We start from the raw sequence: 14,200 nt of genomic DNA on the forward strand, positions 1-14,200 counted from the left end.
CAAAGAGAACTCATACCTTGTGGAAACGAATAAAGACTTGGGGTATCACAAAGAATAATCAGTACTTGGAACTGCGTTGACTCCCGGAGGTTCGAATCTCTGCGGACAAGAACACTGGGATGGAGTTGGTGATAACTTGGCGGGGTTGCGAAGCTCGTCCCCTCACAAAACAATAGGCAAACAATAATTAGCATCAATTTCCAGGATGGGATTACCTACGGTCTTTGCCTAAAAAGGCTTAGTGCGGGGTCCTCAGGGGAAACGGCGCTTGGACCCTGCCAAAGATATGTACTCACTCTTCATTCAGTGAATGTCTCACAAGCTGAATCTTCAACTTCACCTCCCTCATTCACTTGATAACTCAGAAACACATTCACTTTTTTCAGCCTGTTCATATACAACTTGTCGTATTCAAGGCGCAACCATCATAATTATGCGTCTATGAACTCAGAATTTTGTAATGACCAAACGCCGATGCAATGCTCCAATACTCCAAGCGATCCCAGTTGCCTGATGCAAAACCCCCGTCTAATCATCTAGTCATGTCTCATTGCTCGTATCTCATATGCTCGTCGTCATATCATGAGACTGCTGTGTCCCGTAGTCACCAAGAATTGTAGGGCTTGAGCACCTGGCTCTGTTTCCTTGTGTTGCTTGCCCTCCTCAGCAGGCCTTCATGCTCTACATCATCTTTCTCCATTTCATCTAGCCCATGAGCTCAGGAGGAATATTCTCCTTGTTCGACTCCTGTTCTTCATCATTGCAGAACCAGACACTCTGAGCGAGAGCGTCTATGGCTTCAATGGCGTGGAGAACAAACGGGTAATCGAAACTGACACTGGCTTGCATCGCAAGGTCTTCAATGTCGTCAACGGTCTCAGGCAGCTCAACCTCCGGCGAGTTCTCGTCGACGCTGATGCGGTACCTCAAGAGCTCTTGGCGACGCATGTCCAGCAGCCGCACAATTCGGCGAAGAATCTGTCGGTCCTCGTAGATGAGGGGATCGTGAAGTTGGTCGATGGCGTCGTCCAATGCGAGCATGCGAGCCGAGCGTTCGACTTGCTCGGGAGTGAGGTGTCGGCCTGGGGTACCCTGTTCTGGGTTTGGATGAAGACAATGAAGAGATGCAGAGACTTCGCTATTGCCAGACGCATGCTCTTTGGTCATGGTGGCGGGTAGTCGACCGTAGTGTCTGTTGTGGTCGATTGCTCTGCCCATGATGTTGGGGTGTCGCTCTTGGAGAACGCCGACGGTACCTTGCAGTTCTGGGATTGTGTACCTCGATCCATCTTCGAAGCCGATGTTGATGTCCCCATTGGCTGGACGGAATTTCTCTTCAGACTCATCACAGAAGATGGTAAAGTCATCGTTGCTGAAAGGTTGTTGCTCCTCAGACATAGTGTTGTCTTCATCATCACCGAAGATGGCGAAGCCTCCACTACTGGTAGATCGTTGCTCCACAGAAGCGCCGCTGTCTCCGTCATCACAAAAGATAGTGAAGTCGTCGCTACTGAAAGGCTGCTGCTCATCATGAATAGCGCTGTCTTCGTTGAAAACAGGGACATTGTTAAGCGGCATGCGACGGAGAGTGGCTGTTGTGTCCCGCTGAGCCCTTGAGGCAAAGGAAACAGTAGCTCCGATGGAAGGCATGTTGATTATGGCAATAGAAGTTAAGGTGGGTTGTAAAGAGAAAAGAGCCGCAGCTAAGACAATCTCGGTTCTTTTTGTATAGGAGCCAGAGATATGAGATGAGATAGGCTGAAGTGGAAAGTGAGTGAATCGCCGCAGTAGCCAACTGAGAATGAGATGAAGAATAGAGAGTGGATTGTGTTTGCTTGAGGTGAGCCTGCAGAAGAAAAGGAAAAAGAAGCAGGGGATGGGCTGGCTTTTATTCCCAATCCTAGGAGGAAGAAAGTTTTGAAGTGATTTGGTTGAGGCATTGGGGCAGTCAAGGTCCTTCAAGTCCTTGATATCGGAGATAGCAGTCGACGATGTATGTACCCTTAGATCGTAACAGCCGGCTTAGACCGCAACTGTATACCGCTGTACCTTCATGTTCGAAAGCCGTCAAGGTAAATGAAGAGTTTCCATAGGGTGAAAGTTGGCCGTGTGGCCTGAAACTTCTTTCTGGACCGTTTCGCCCCAGAGGAAGAATAATGTGTGAGTCAAGTGTTTTGATACCGGGTTTTTCTCAAAGTATCGTGAGTGATTTTGCGGGCATCGTTAGTTAGCTTCAGCGGGCTGGGAGGCCACACACGGGTTTTATGTCGCACCTTTATAGCAAGGGCTAAAATGAAAAACGACCTTGGTGGTGCTGTGGAATAGAGACACCCAGAGGCTGGTCTGATACATCTGGAACCTTGATACAGCACATCTGATCTCCATACCCGAGGTGGGATAGGACTCTAGTGGGCAGTCAGAAGCTCAGCTCATCTTTGCGTTTTGCTGCCAAATGCATTGGAATCGGAAATCAAGTACATGCCTTCGAAACAACGCGATTGTATAGACTCACTTCTAGTCTGTTTGGCCAAAATTTACACTAGCGGATAGAGTATAGGTGGGAAGGTTCTTAGTTCCAAGGAAAGGGTTTTGGGGGTCCCGGGGGGGGTCCGGACCATGAATCTAACAGATCTCAAGAAATGCATCACCGCATATGAACCGTGCGATTACCACCTAACATGAAAATCTCTGTGTTGCAGCCAACAAGGTTAAAGCTACCAGGAAAGAAACCAAACAACATTGAAAGAATTCCCTGTCAAAGGGACTTAGAGACGTCGCCTCGTCTGCATTTTGGCTAGGCTGACAGTCGATAACTCTTCGCCATAGGGCTAATAAAAGCCCATCTTGACCTAGTTCTTGATGATCTCCTGCTCAAACTAGTCAAACCTGGCCTACTTAGTATACCTTGCAGCACCCACATGGCAATGGTCGCCTGCCGCGTTGTCTGCCGTGATTACAACCTAGTGGGCTTTGTCACCCTAAGCATCCCATATTGCCTCAGGTTGTCCTTTGAAAAGGTGATCGTCCGCGGCATCAGCAACAAAATACAGGACACTGAATTTTGTCGGCTATGCCCTTCAAGCTGAAATATGAAGCTTTGTCCAGGTACTCTGCCGGGGTCCGAACTTTGAAAGCCCATAAACCATGAGACAGGGGCCAGCGAGCTGTCCGTGAAGACTTTCTCTGCTGCAGCAAAGTCCTGGAATCCCGAGTATCGAGCCAGGCCCTTCTCGGCATCGAAGACGGGGATACCCATAAGATTGTATAATCCATCGATACTGAATACCGCAGCAATGCGGTGGGCGAAAGCAGCAGCGCGGGCGGCAAGTAATTCTGCCATCGAGTTTCCGACAATCCCAACCTACTTCATATTGACGATTGGTAGAGTTTCCAGGAAGTCCAGAAAAGGGGAGACGACTGTTTCCCACTCGTGGGTGAAACCGATTCCTTGATAACGGCGTGCACAGATCTGTCTTGGGGCGTCGTAGCATAGCACATTCCAACCACGCTCTAGAATTCCGGCGCGATACTGGTGGTGCATTTCTTCTATTGAGCCATCGTAGCCATTACCCAGGACGATGGTCGGCAACTTCTTGTCGGCAGACCTACATACCGGGAAGAAGATGACGGGTATGTCGAAGCTCGGTTCCTTGACCATGCGCCTATAACCAGGAATAGGCAACCGAGAGTTCGCCTGGTCAAGACACGACGTCTCCTTGTCGCAAGAAGATAGTATGCAAAGATCTTCCTAGTCGCCATGCAGGTAGAAATCGGTAGCTCTGTAATAGGTAGATGCTCGGAACATGGCGTCGCGGATTGAAACCGGATTCGTCAATTTGTTTGGTGAAGGTTGAGATCAAGAGCTTGTTGAAGAGAGTTAGCTTCTTTATCATCACCTATGAGTACGCAATTACGCAAAGAGGCTTATCAAAAGATGACCATAGGCAACTTACTGTTACGTCGGACAACAAGACCATCGGATCGTCAGTAAGCGCGACATTATGAAGCCGGTCATCACGATAAAGCCGAAGGGCGAGCAGTTTCCCATCGGGTTCAAGTTGAACAGTCCGCGTTTGCGAAAGTACTTTTACTGGCGAATGATATCCCATCACTTGCTTGGCAGCTTTGGCACATCCGCCTTGAAAATTTCTCTAGTTAGGCTCTTTTTCAAGATTGTTCATGCTCGACTATGAGGTAAACAATCCTTGTGAAAGTAGATGTACTCATGTCGATGCCATATGGGAGTTGGTTGGTAAGTATGACGATTCGATCCTAGTTCAGTCGTTCCTGCGAAGCACGAAGTCAACCAAGGCATGAGTTAGGAAAAACTAGAGATGAATTTGCTATAGTCCACTTGCACCCGGTGTGATAGTAGGAGATGGCCAACCTTTCAAGGGAATTGAATCCGGATTTGTGGTAACCCCGAGACGCGATGAGTCTCGAAGCCCCTTTTGCTCCCGACACATTGGGAAGGGTTTTTGCACCAACATCAGCGACCCTGACTCGCATATACTAGCCAAAGCCGGCTAACAAGAGCACACAGATACAGCCCACCTACTTAGAAAGACTTCCTAGTCACGTTGGGACGTAGATAGAGAAGTCATGGTTGGTACAACGTGGTCTAGTGGGTTTATTCCGGGTTTGTAGACCCATAAGACTGGTCTAAACGACAGGGTCTGGCTATCAAGGAAAACGACTCATCAGGTACGGAAAATAGTCTGATTACACGATGTCCACGTTGTGCTTCAAGCTCGCGCTCAACTCAAAATGGTAATTTAGAAATCCCGATGCAGTACAAAACTGGGGAAGTTACCATGGCTACTGTAACATTATCACTTTTCTATGCGTTTGACTGCTAATTCTCATTGATTCCGAGAAGTGATCCATCTCCGGTATGAGGAACGTAGAAATGGACTTTTCGTTTCTTACTACGCCACCCTTCCTGGTTTTCAAAAATCAGCCTCACAGAACGATACCACCTTCTAGGTATACAGAGAAAGCCCCCAAACAACAGGCATGCTACGATCGGTGCCGCAAAACACTACATATTACAGATAAACCGGTCCCCCGTCACCCCCTCTGAGAAGAGGCATTGTAGCCCCTTCAATGTATGACAATGTCTGCGGCTGTGCGGGAGCTCTCATACTTAGTAATCGGACGAATCGCAGAGGTAAGAGTGTTGTGCTTAGCGAATCGAGTCCGACTGGCACATTTTCGAGAGGAGAGATCAAAGCGAAGCTACTATATGTCCGACCTATGAAACCAATCCTACTTCTTCACACGCAGATTTGCCCGCTCTATAAGGGTTTGGCTGGTCATCTACCCACCTAACCGCATTTGTCGCCGTAAATTCCACCATTCTGGTTCTTTTGGCCATCTGTACGACAACAATCTGCCGACTGAGTTGAGTTAGTTATCATGGGTGTTGGTACTGCGTAACCAGCATGCTACTTACGCACTTGGCCTTCACTTCGGCACTGCAAAGTGGAGGAGGGTTGTTGCTTTGGCAGCCTCCATATATACCCTTGTTCTATCAGCGTACTATCTTGAGCTCAAAAACGAGATTTCCGACTTACCAGCCAATAGACACAAGTGCCAACATCTTTGAAGCAACATCCCTCGCCAGGGATGCGCTTCCACGGTTTGCACTGTGCTCGTGTGAGATTGCGAAGTAAGCCTGTAATCGGGGTCTCTTACCGCAATGGCAACCGATGGGAGCAAAGCGGCGTATAGCAAAGCGTTCAGCTGCATGTTGTCTTGTTGTATAGTCAATACTTGTATGGTCTTCGATCTGGTGCGAAGGAGATTCTCATTAGTGAAATTGCTCGTACTATATAATATTCTTCTGCCTCCATCATGGACGAGTTCAAGCGATGCCGGGAAAGAACAAGAAAACTCAATCTTTCTTTTTTGAACTATAATCAAGTTTCGATATGAATCTTTTTATATGAATACGAAGAAAGAAATCATTTGTTCTGTGACAAAAGTCCTAATGAATCTTGTCCAAATTCTCACACTGCTCACACTCATATCAATTTCAGCAATAACACTAGCCAAATCCGTCCCGAACTTAGTGATCGTAAAGTTCGCAGGGGCTTGATGTCACAGGACCCGTCTCGACACCTTAGGTAGACTAGGGCAATATTAGATTCGTTCTTACATTATCCATAATACGTTAATTACCGTATTGATTCGCTCTATGAAGCAGCGGTTATCAAATAAGGGTTTAGTAGGGATATATCAATAATTGCAGGAAGTAAGTAGCTACGGGAATATACCGACTATTTATATGATAAATGAAAAAAACAACTCTTATACTAGCATATCTTTAACAACCTCGGTTATGCTTACACAAGACTACATTATCTTAAAAGTACAGTATGATTATTATTATAACGGGTGTAAGGGGATGGGTCCGACAGAATGTAGCTTATACTCAATTCTGAATTCTATCCGTTATTCTCTTTTCTAATCGAGCACAGGGTTTTGAGGTGTGAATGCTGGTGCTTACCAAGACGATTGACGTCTCTAATGATAATCGTTTGCTCGTTACCATTATAACTAACAATACACTATCTCACAACTTCAATCATTAACCATATTGTTTGCTATTCCAACTGTCACTACTTTGCAAAGCATGTAGTATATTGTCGACGTGAACAAGAGACCTAGTGAAGAGTGTGACTCTACACTTTGCCATATGAAGCATGATCATGACTCGCAACCCTCAAATATCCACCCTCATCGCCATACAAACGTTCCTTTACGGGGGTCATTTTTCTTCGTTGTTTGGATGCTAGATCATGACGTCTCAGCGCCAGCCAAAGATAGTTCTGATATTTTATTTACTCACCAGACTGTATTTTATTTGCCTTGTACAGTTGCGATGCATTTGCCATCGAACTGAGCAGCGTATGTGGTGCTCTCTGTCTTGAGATTGCATGACTGGTCCGCCGTGACACCGACGCGGGCTTTAGCTGCCCAAGGATAAGTTGTCCAGCCCTTTCCGACGCAGCCTTGACCGACATTCTGGCCCGTAGAAATTTCTCTGACCCAAAAATGGCAGCCTGGGGCCGTAGCGGCAATTGCAAGGCCTGCGTGGGCAACAAAGATAAGAAAGCGCATTTTGGGTTTGAAATGTGAGGTTACGAGTCTTCGAGCAAGTGCGATACAATCAGACCTTTGATTAAGAAACTTGCTATTGGTGCTGAAAGTCGAGCAATGTCTGAAATATAAAATAACCTAAAGATATGGGCCGGGAGTGTAGTTGAAATAGCAACATGTGAGCCTATGAGGAGTCATGTTATGTTTAAATAACAATGGAACTGCCAGTCAGACCTAGGATCCAAATAAATTGGAACGGATATGACCGACAGTAGCGCTGTACAATAGAGTTCAGGAGACCAGACGCCTGCAGTCAGCCTTGCGCGGAATGTGGATTTGGCATCAATCGAAACAACATCAGATCCGGTGGGATGATGACCGAAACCACCCTGAATCAATTAGTTGTGCGTAGATTTAGCAACAGGCGACCGGTTGACGAAGTTCCCTTCTTTCTCAACTCAAATACGACCCAGAATCATACACAACCGAGGATACTCTGGCGTATTTCTGGACAAGTGCGCCGAAAAGTCACTGATGGCGTTTTATCTTGGCCTTGGCCTAAGGGAAAAGTATTGACCACGATGATTCATAAGTCGTCCTGATAGGAATGAGTATCAAGATTTAGCTAGAGAACAACGCAGAAGTCAATATAGAAGCCAGATAAGGTGCCAAAATTTCGGTAATTGTTTGCGAGAACAAATAGCTGAATAGCGAGAAAGATAAATGAAGGACCGGCCACACAGAGCAGAGTTGCGGTTACACCATTACCACCGCCGCGTTCTGCCCAGTTTTGCACAACATTTAGTAGCCATTGGGGCAACGGATCATAGTGTTGGAAGCAGTCACACGGCCGCCGCATCCGTGGTACGCTATGGAGTTGCACAGTCCTTGAGCGCTAGCACCACCAGCGACCTTCTCAGTAGGCACGGTATGAACCTCGCAAGGCGTGACGTTGATGAACTGGGTATATTGTTCATTTATAGTCAGCCCCCTTCTTCTTATTCTCTAAGTTGAGGGTAAAGTATTTACTCATAATAATGACGCCCTTACGAGACGCTAAAGTGAGGTCTTGCCTAGGTAGAAGAAGTAGACGTTGTAGGGACCGCAATTGCCACTACAGGTAATACCGGTAGGAACACTAAAGCAAGTCATTAAAAAGAAAATAATACAAACTTGTTGGATAGTTCATATTGAATCAATGGTCTGATCCTATAAAATTATTCCTAGAGCACAAAAAATCATACAAGACCTGGAATTTGTCATGATTTTGAATTTGCTGAATGCCTTCCAGGTTGGGTCGACACCTCATGCCTAAGATACCTACTCACCTTTTGAACCATATCTTACTTTACTGCACAGTAGGTTATATCTTAGTGTGGTAACAGCAGCTTTACACTGCCTACTGTAGCCGAATTTCGCGTACATAGGCGATTGAGTATCCACAAGACCCGACGGATGCAGAACGGGCATTGTAGGACAAAGGAGAGACCAGCAACAGAAAGGGGAACAATGTGTATGATTGTGAAGAACACAACATCTACAGGCCATGTTGGTGGTGGGACTTGGCTTCCTCAAACCATTGAACACCGTGCTCCAATCTCGGCCGTAGATTGGCTGCCCAGTTCAACGTCGCCAAGCACCCATTTTAGCTTCGCAGCTCCTTCCGCCCATTTTCAATGAGCGGCTAGTTGCCGCCTTCATTTTTGCAGCTTACATACACAAACACAGCATGTTCGCGCTGGCCTTATGCCATGCTGACTTTCGAGATGTAGAATGACCAGAATCAGAGTTCGTGGGGGTCTGATGGGCTGCATATCCATCGGTGTCCGCAACGAGGTGCATCCCGAGCACATCGTCGCATCCGCAAGCTTCGGCCGTCTCAAACCCCTGGCTAACTATCTCGAAGATGGTGTTGGAGGAGATGCCACACCAGAGTCCCCATCCGCCCTGTCGTTGACGTCTCCCCCGCCTCGTGGCCCAGACCTTGGCCAGAAACCTCGACCACATTCGATGTACGGCTTCTAGCCAGAGCCAGCGTCCCCTGCAAAACCTAAGAGCTACTGCATACATGTAACCTCTACAAGCTCGTCCTGAAGCAGGCCAGGCACACAGTCTTTGCCCTGGTTCCCATGTCGAATGATGTGATAGGGCCCCAGTCCCGTTTCAATCTCGGTCTACGGCAGGGCGAACCCATATAACCATCTGACCCAGGCCGGCGGTACGCAACGACTTCCACAATGATTGTTCAAAACCCAGACTTCATTCTTCTCCTACTAGCACGGAACAGTTCTGTCTCAGATCAATACCGCCTCCTGATCAGCTATCAAGACTAGCATCATCATCATCGAGGAGCATGAGATCGAATTAGCACAACATGTCTGGAAGACCGGGATCCGCCGAAGAAACGGGAGCCGACGTCGAGACTTCATCGGCCATCTGAGTGTTTGATCTGAGACCATCTAAGCTTTTATCGCTTCCAAGAGCGTACCACTGAAGACTAAAGCCCGGCGAGCTATCATGGCCGCCGCACTGCATCAATATGACTACGTCTTCGCCATCACCACCATCTTCTCCTTTCTCGATGCTTGGAACATTGGTATGTCTCACCAGGTTGTGCTAGAATAGACCTGCTGCAGAACTTCGATGGAGCTGCCCGTACACATACAACTGATCATGTGAAATCCAGGCGCAAATGACGTCGCAAACTCATTCGCGACGTCTGTCTCCTCCCGCTCCCTCACAATGAAACAAGCAATGGCCATTGCTGCCGTCGCCGAGTTCTCCGGCTCCGTAGCCGTCGGTTCCCGTGTGACTGACACTCTCCGTAATAAGATCATCGACCCGCACCTCTACGCCGCCCAACCTAGCGTCCTTCTGCTCGTCATGATGTGCGCCATCTTCGGCTCCTCCGTCTTCCTTAGCATCGCTACGCGCAACGGCTTGCCCGTCAGCACGACGCACTCCATCATTGGTGGACTTGTTGGCGCCGCGACCGCGAGCGTGGGTATCTCGAAAGTTAGTTGGGGGTGGGACGGGGTGTCGCAGGTGTTTGCGGCGTGGGTTGTTGCGCCGGGGTTGAGCGGGGCGCTCGGGGCGGTGATGTTTCTGGTGACAAAGAGATTCGTCTTGACCAAGGCGAATGCTGTGCGAAATGCCTTCTTTACGATTCCGTTCTACACCTTTTTGACATTTGGCTCGTTGACGAGTGAGTCCTCGCATTTCGCTCCCCTACCCCATTGTACGAGAATAGCGATGATTCCTTCACACCGAGACTAACACGCTGAACAGTGCTCGTAGCTTGGAAAGGCGTCCAGCTCCAGGTTGAACTCACAGCAACCCAAGTCCTCATTGCAGTCTTCTCCGTCGCCACTGGCGCCACGCTCCTCCAAGCCTTCTTCCTCTTACCCTACCTCTGGCGCAAGATCGTAAACGAAGACTGGGAGCTCACTTGGCTCATGATGTGGAAGGGCCCCTGGCTCCTCAACCGGCCCCCACCGCCCATACCTCCAGCCGGAGTACGAAGAGTCAACATCAAGGACTACTACCGCGGTCACCTCACGGCCGACGAGCTCGCCTACGTAAGAGCATCGGAAACCCTCTTAGAATCAATTCAAAGCAGCCAAACGCCCTCAGACCTCTTCAAAGACGACCACCCCATCCTCTCGCCGCCAGTCCTCGAACCCCCTCAAACCCCAGGAGCAACATCGACAACATCAGCCTTGACAGAAACCACCCGCCGGCCCTCCTCATCCTCCTACTCCTCTACTTCAGAACACATCCCGCCTCGCCCGCCAGGACCCAACACGAGCCTCCCCGTCCTCACCTGGCACCTCAACCGCATCCTCCTCCGCGGCCTAGAACAAGACGTCATCACAATGCAAAAGCGCAACGCCGTTCTCTCCTGGGACATCGCCGACATGCACGCCCGCGCCCCGCACTACGACAACCGCGCAGAACACATGTACAGCGCCCTCCAGATCCTGACCGCCTCCGCGGCAAGCTTCATCCACGGCGCAAACGACGTGGCCAACAGCATCGGGCCCTTCGCGACAGCCTACGACATCTGGCGCACGGGGGGCATCGAGACGTCGGTGGGAGTGCCGGTGTGGATTCTCTGCTTCGGGGGCGGGGCTATCGTGCTGGGCTTGTTGACGTACGGGTACCACGTCATGCGGAACCTCGGGAACAGGCTGACGCTGATTTCGCCGAGTAGGGGGTTCTGCATGGAGCTCGCGAGCGCGGTGGTGGTGATGATGGCGACGAAGCTTGCGCTGCCTGTGTCGACGACGCAGTGTATTGCCGGCGCGACGGTCGGGGTCGGGTTGGCGAATGGGGATTGGCGGTCTATTAACCCGCGGCTCGTAGCGTGGATCTATTTCGGGTGGTTTATTACCGTGCCTGTGTCTGCGTTGTTTTCGGGGTCGTTGATGGCGTTGATTCTTAATGCGCCGCACTGGGAGGCGGCCATAAGGGGAGGATAAGGCAAAGAATTTGCTTTCGATCGTGATGACGGGCCGGTACTAGGCCTTGGTGGATGTCGAGTCCTTGAATATGTTACGATACCCAAATCGTTGTGTTTTGGTTCTTTTGAGCGGGAGTCAACAGGTTCAGAGAAGTCTTGAGTATTGCCTAATAGAAAAAACCGCTTTGCACCAGGAAGCAGCATTATAAATGCGTGGGTATCGCCGCTAGCTAGTCTCGCTCACACAACTCAGTGCAGTGCAAAGATCCGCATATCAGACTCTTTAGGCAGATACTTCAAAGCCCAGCCCACATGCCCATCAAGATACGCCTCCCCGATGACCGAAAAGTGCTCAACCGCGAACTCACCTTGCCTAGGAATCCTCCACAACTCCTCCTCCTTCTGCTCGTTCGTCATCGTGACAACGCCGTATCCAGGCTGTCTCAGAGACTCCAGCAACACATGCTCAATCTCTGGTCCGTAAACCCCAGCATCCCTTGAGCGAAGCACGACGGGCGTGTTGCTGCCTACTAGATACGCAATCACGTCCCCCGCCGAAGCTTGCGCCGGCACGATACTCATCCTGCCCCCTCCTGTGGAGGCTAATCGCCTGCCTTCAAGGTCGGAGTCGCCGCCTGTCCGGGCAAAGTAGCCATAGAGACGTTTTATTACGCCGTTTGTGCCCGAGCCCACGAACTCGCGCTTCTTGCTGGCTTCAGAGGCCAGCCAACGCGCGAGGGATTCGAGAAAGTCAGCATCTCCTTCTCCCGACTGGTCACCGGAAACGGATGACTGCCTGTGGAAATTCTCGAGTGCCCCGGCCCACGTAGTACCGACGACCTGACAAAGACGCTCATGCTCCGCTTCCTTGCCCTTGAGCGGAACGTGTCGATATTGACCGAACCTGTCCCCCGAGGCGTAAGCGTTTCTATACATCCCCATCAACTCGGATCTCGCGGTGTCATAGTCTCCAGTCAGGTACGAATTCTGTAGACCAGATGGCATCACGCAGCTGACGTGCTTGATCGTCTCGACCTTCATGCCAATGTGGCCCAAAACAAGCGGCAGATCACTATTCGAAGACTGGGTAAAGGCATGGTGGACCTCCTTTTTCACTCTGATGTGGTCCAAGCTGTTGTCCTGGATCATGCAGAGCGGATTCCTCTTGGTGTACGAAGCTTCGAGATTCCAATCGGGTGCCCAGGATGGAAGGCCATCTAGTCGTTTCGAAGCGGGAGCATCGTCTACGTGAAACACCATCTGCTCAATACCAAGCTCGTAGAACATGTACTGGGCAACTTTGCCAAATGTACGACCGACCGACATGTTGTAGTCAATCTTCAAGTATTGCTCAACAGTCTCGAGATCACTAATGATGCCAAACGTGGCGTATACAAAGTCGGCTGGGTTCGTGGCGCCTAGCCCTCTGCGCGCCTTGACGGCGCGGTGTAGAGGGAGCCTCGACTGGCTGGCCCAGCTCGCGTTCATATCCGCCAGGACGCGCCGCCTCTCTTCGTCGTTCTGCGCCCTCGGTGACGAGCCTGGGCCGCCGCCACCGAGGAAGAAAGCGCAGAACTCGCGCCATCGTATCCGTCTGCTGCCGCATTGGACCCAGGGATCTCTCGACAGGACAAGCTCCTGAAAGACCCAGACGCGCTCAAACCATGTCTTGGACAGCAAGCTCCAAGGCCCCCCTTCTCCTATCGCGGCGACGGCGGTACTTTCGCCGTTATCCGTGCCGGGCTCGGGGGCGAACTCACGGGGTACGGAAAATACTTCAGCCACGTCGGGCGTGAGATGGCCGAGGTGGATGACGGTGCTGTGGGCAGTCGAGTAGATTTGCCCCATCAACCTCACCTGGGCGTTGCGCTCGTCGACGTTATCCTGATCAATGCAGAGGGCGTCCGCCCAGACCCTCCTCACGCGCGTGAGGTCGCGCAGGTCGCGCAGGGCGTCGTCGAGCGAGGCTGTGATTGCAAAGAGGTGCTCACGGCCGCCGCCATCGACGAGTCGGATCCGACATGCCCGTTCTGAGGTGCCCCATACGTACGACAGGGCTGTGTACGGGTCGATCAGGTCGTAGTCGCACTCGGCGAGGGTGGTGTTGCGTAGGGATCCCCTGAGTTGGTCTGCGCGGGCGGCGGAGGGCTCGAGGAGGAGCAGCCTGAAGGCGTCGTTGTCATTACCGCCACCGCTGGTGCCGGTGCCTGTGGATGAGAGCGGTTCGTAGTCGTACCTGTGCTCGCATTCAGGCTCATACGCGGACATGATGGGCGGAGCGCGGGGTGCAACTTGGCACTGGGTTTATCTTGTTCGGGGACCCGGTGTTTACTGAAGGTGCCGTCGGTGATCGGTCCGATGCCGCTCACTACCAAGTATCCGGTTCCGTGAGGTGAGGGCCTGGATGGAAGTGGAGACCCTGGCCTCCGCGGGAGGGAAGGGTTTCTCCCCTTCAACGATGACTAGATGGATGCTATTTTGGCAAACTCGGTGATAATGCAGATTCGAACTTTGCTTATCTTCGCGCGTACAGCTCGTTCCGACGGGATTTTGCCTTTTGCCCTTTGTTCTGGTTCTTTGGTACACCCTCTCCCGGATCGTCTTGATGTGAGGCAAAACAAAACGGAATTGGTA

The 14,200-nt window shown here is 50.6% G+C and overlaps 6 protein-coding genes across 6 annotated transcripts; 1 reads left to right on the forward strand and 5 right to left on the reverse strand.

Annotated features, from left to right (window-relative positions):
• Nucleotides 1-705: 705 nt before the first annotated feature.
• CLUP02_16118 (uncharacterized protein) lies at nt 706-1,650 on the reverse strand (the record flags this gene model as incomplete). The annotated part of the gene is made up of 1 exon (XM_049295042.1): nt 706-1,650. One exon carries the CDS (start codon nt 1,648-1,650, stop codon nt 706-708), a length of 945 nt encoding a protein of 314 aa, XP_049152189.1.
• A 1,199-nt stretch (nt 1,651-2,849) lies between these two features.
• Nucleotides 2,850-3,658, reverse strand: CLUP02_16119 (uncharacterized protein; the record flags this gene model as incomplete). Its single annotated transcript, XM_049295043.1, has 3 exons — nt 2,850-2,876; nt 3,110-3,278; nt 3,366-3,658. The coding sequence occupies 3 exons, from the start codon at nt 3,656-3,658 to the stop codon at nt 2,850-2,852; spliced, it is 489 nt and encodes a 162-aa protein (XP_049152190.1).
• A 1,669-nt stretch (nt 3,659-5,327) lies between these two features.
• On the reverse strand, nt 5,328-5,751 carry CLUP02_16120 (uncharacterized protein; the record flags this gene model as incomplete). Its single annotated transcript, XM_049295044.1, has 4 exons — nt 5,328-5,399; nt 5,456-5,530; nt 5,577-5,648; nt 5,698-5,751. The coding sequence occupies 4 exons, from the start codon at nt 5,749-5,751 to the stop codon at nt 5,328-5,330; spliced, it is 273 nt and encodes a 90-aa protein (XP_049152191.1).
• An 834-nt stretch (nt 5,752-6,585) lies between these two features.
• CLUP02_16121 (uncharacterized protein) lies at nt 6,586-8,574 on the reverse strand (the record flags this gene model as incomplete). The annotated part of the gene is made up of 10 exons (XM_049295045.1): nt 6,586-6,668; nt 6,740-6,796; nt 6,854-6,903; nt 6,947-7,207; nt 7,339-7,493; nt 7,739-7,884; nt 7,953-8,064; nt 8,197-8,242; nt 8,337-8,388; nt 8,433-8,574. 10 exons carry the CDS (start codon nt 8,572-8,574, stop codon nt 6,586-6,588), a joined length of 1,104 nt encoding a protein of 367 aa, XP_049152192.1.
• A 1,047-nt stretch (nt 8,575-9,621) lies between these two features.
• CLUP02_16122 (phosphate-repressible phosphate permease) lies at nt 9,622-11,585 on the forward strand (the record flags this gene model as incomplete). The annotated part of the gene is made up of 3 exons (XM_049295046.1): nt 9,622-9,700; nt 9,791-10,309; nt 10,402-11,585. 3 exons carry the CDS (start codon nt 9,622-9,624, stop codon nt 11,583-11,585), a joined length of 1,782 nt encoding a protein of 593 aa, XP_049152193.1.
• Nucleotides 11,586-11,815: 230 nt separating this feature from the next.
• CLUP02_16123 (HET domain-containing protein) lies at nt 11,816-13,834 on the reverse strand (the record flags this gene model as incomplete). The annotated part of the gene is made up of 1 exon (XM_049295047.1): nt 11,816-13,834. One exon carries the CDS (start codon nt 13,832-13,834, stop codon nt 11,816-11,818), a length of 2,019 nt encoding a protein of 672 aa, XP_049152194.1.
• Nucleotides 13,835-14,200: the final 366 nt, after the last annotated feature.

The sequence above is a fragment of the Colletotrichum lupini genome, chromosome 9, assembly GCF_023278565.1.
Source record: "Colletotrichum lupini chromosome 9, complete sequence".
Taxonomy (NCBI): domain Eukaryota; kingdom Fungi; phylum Ascomycota; class Sordariomycetes; order Glomerellales; family Glomerellaceae; genus Colletotrichum; species Colletotrichum lupini.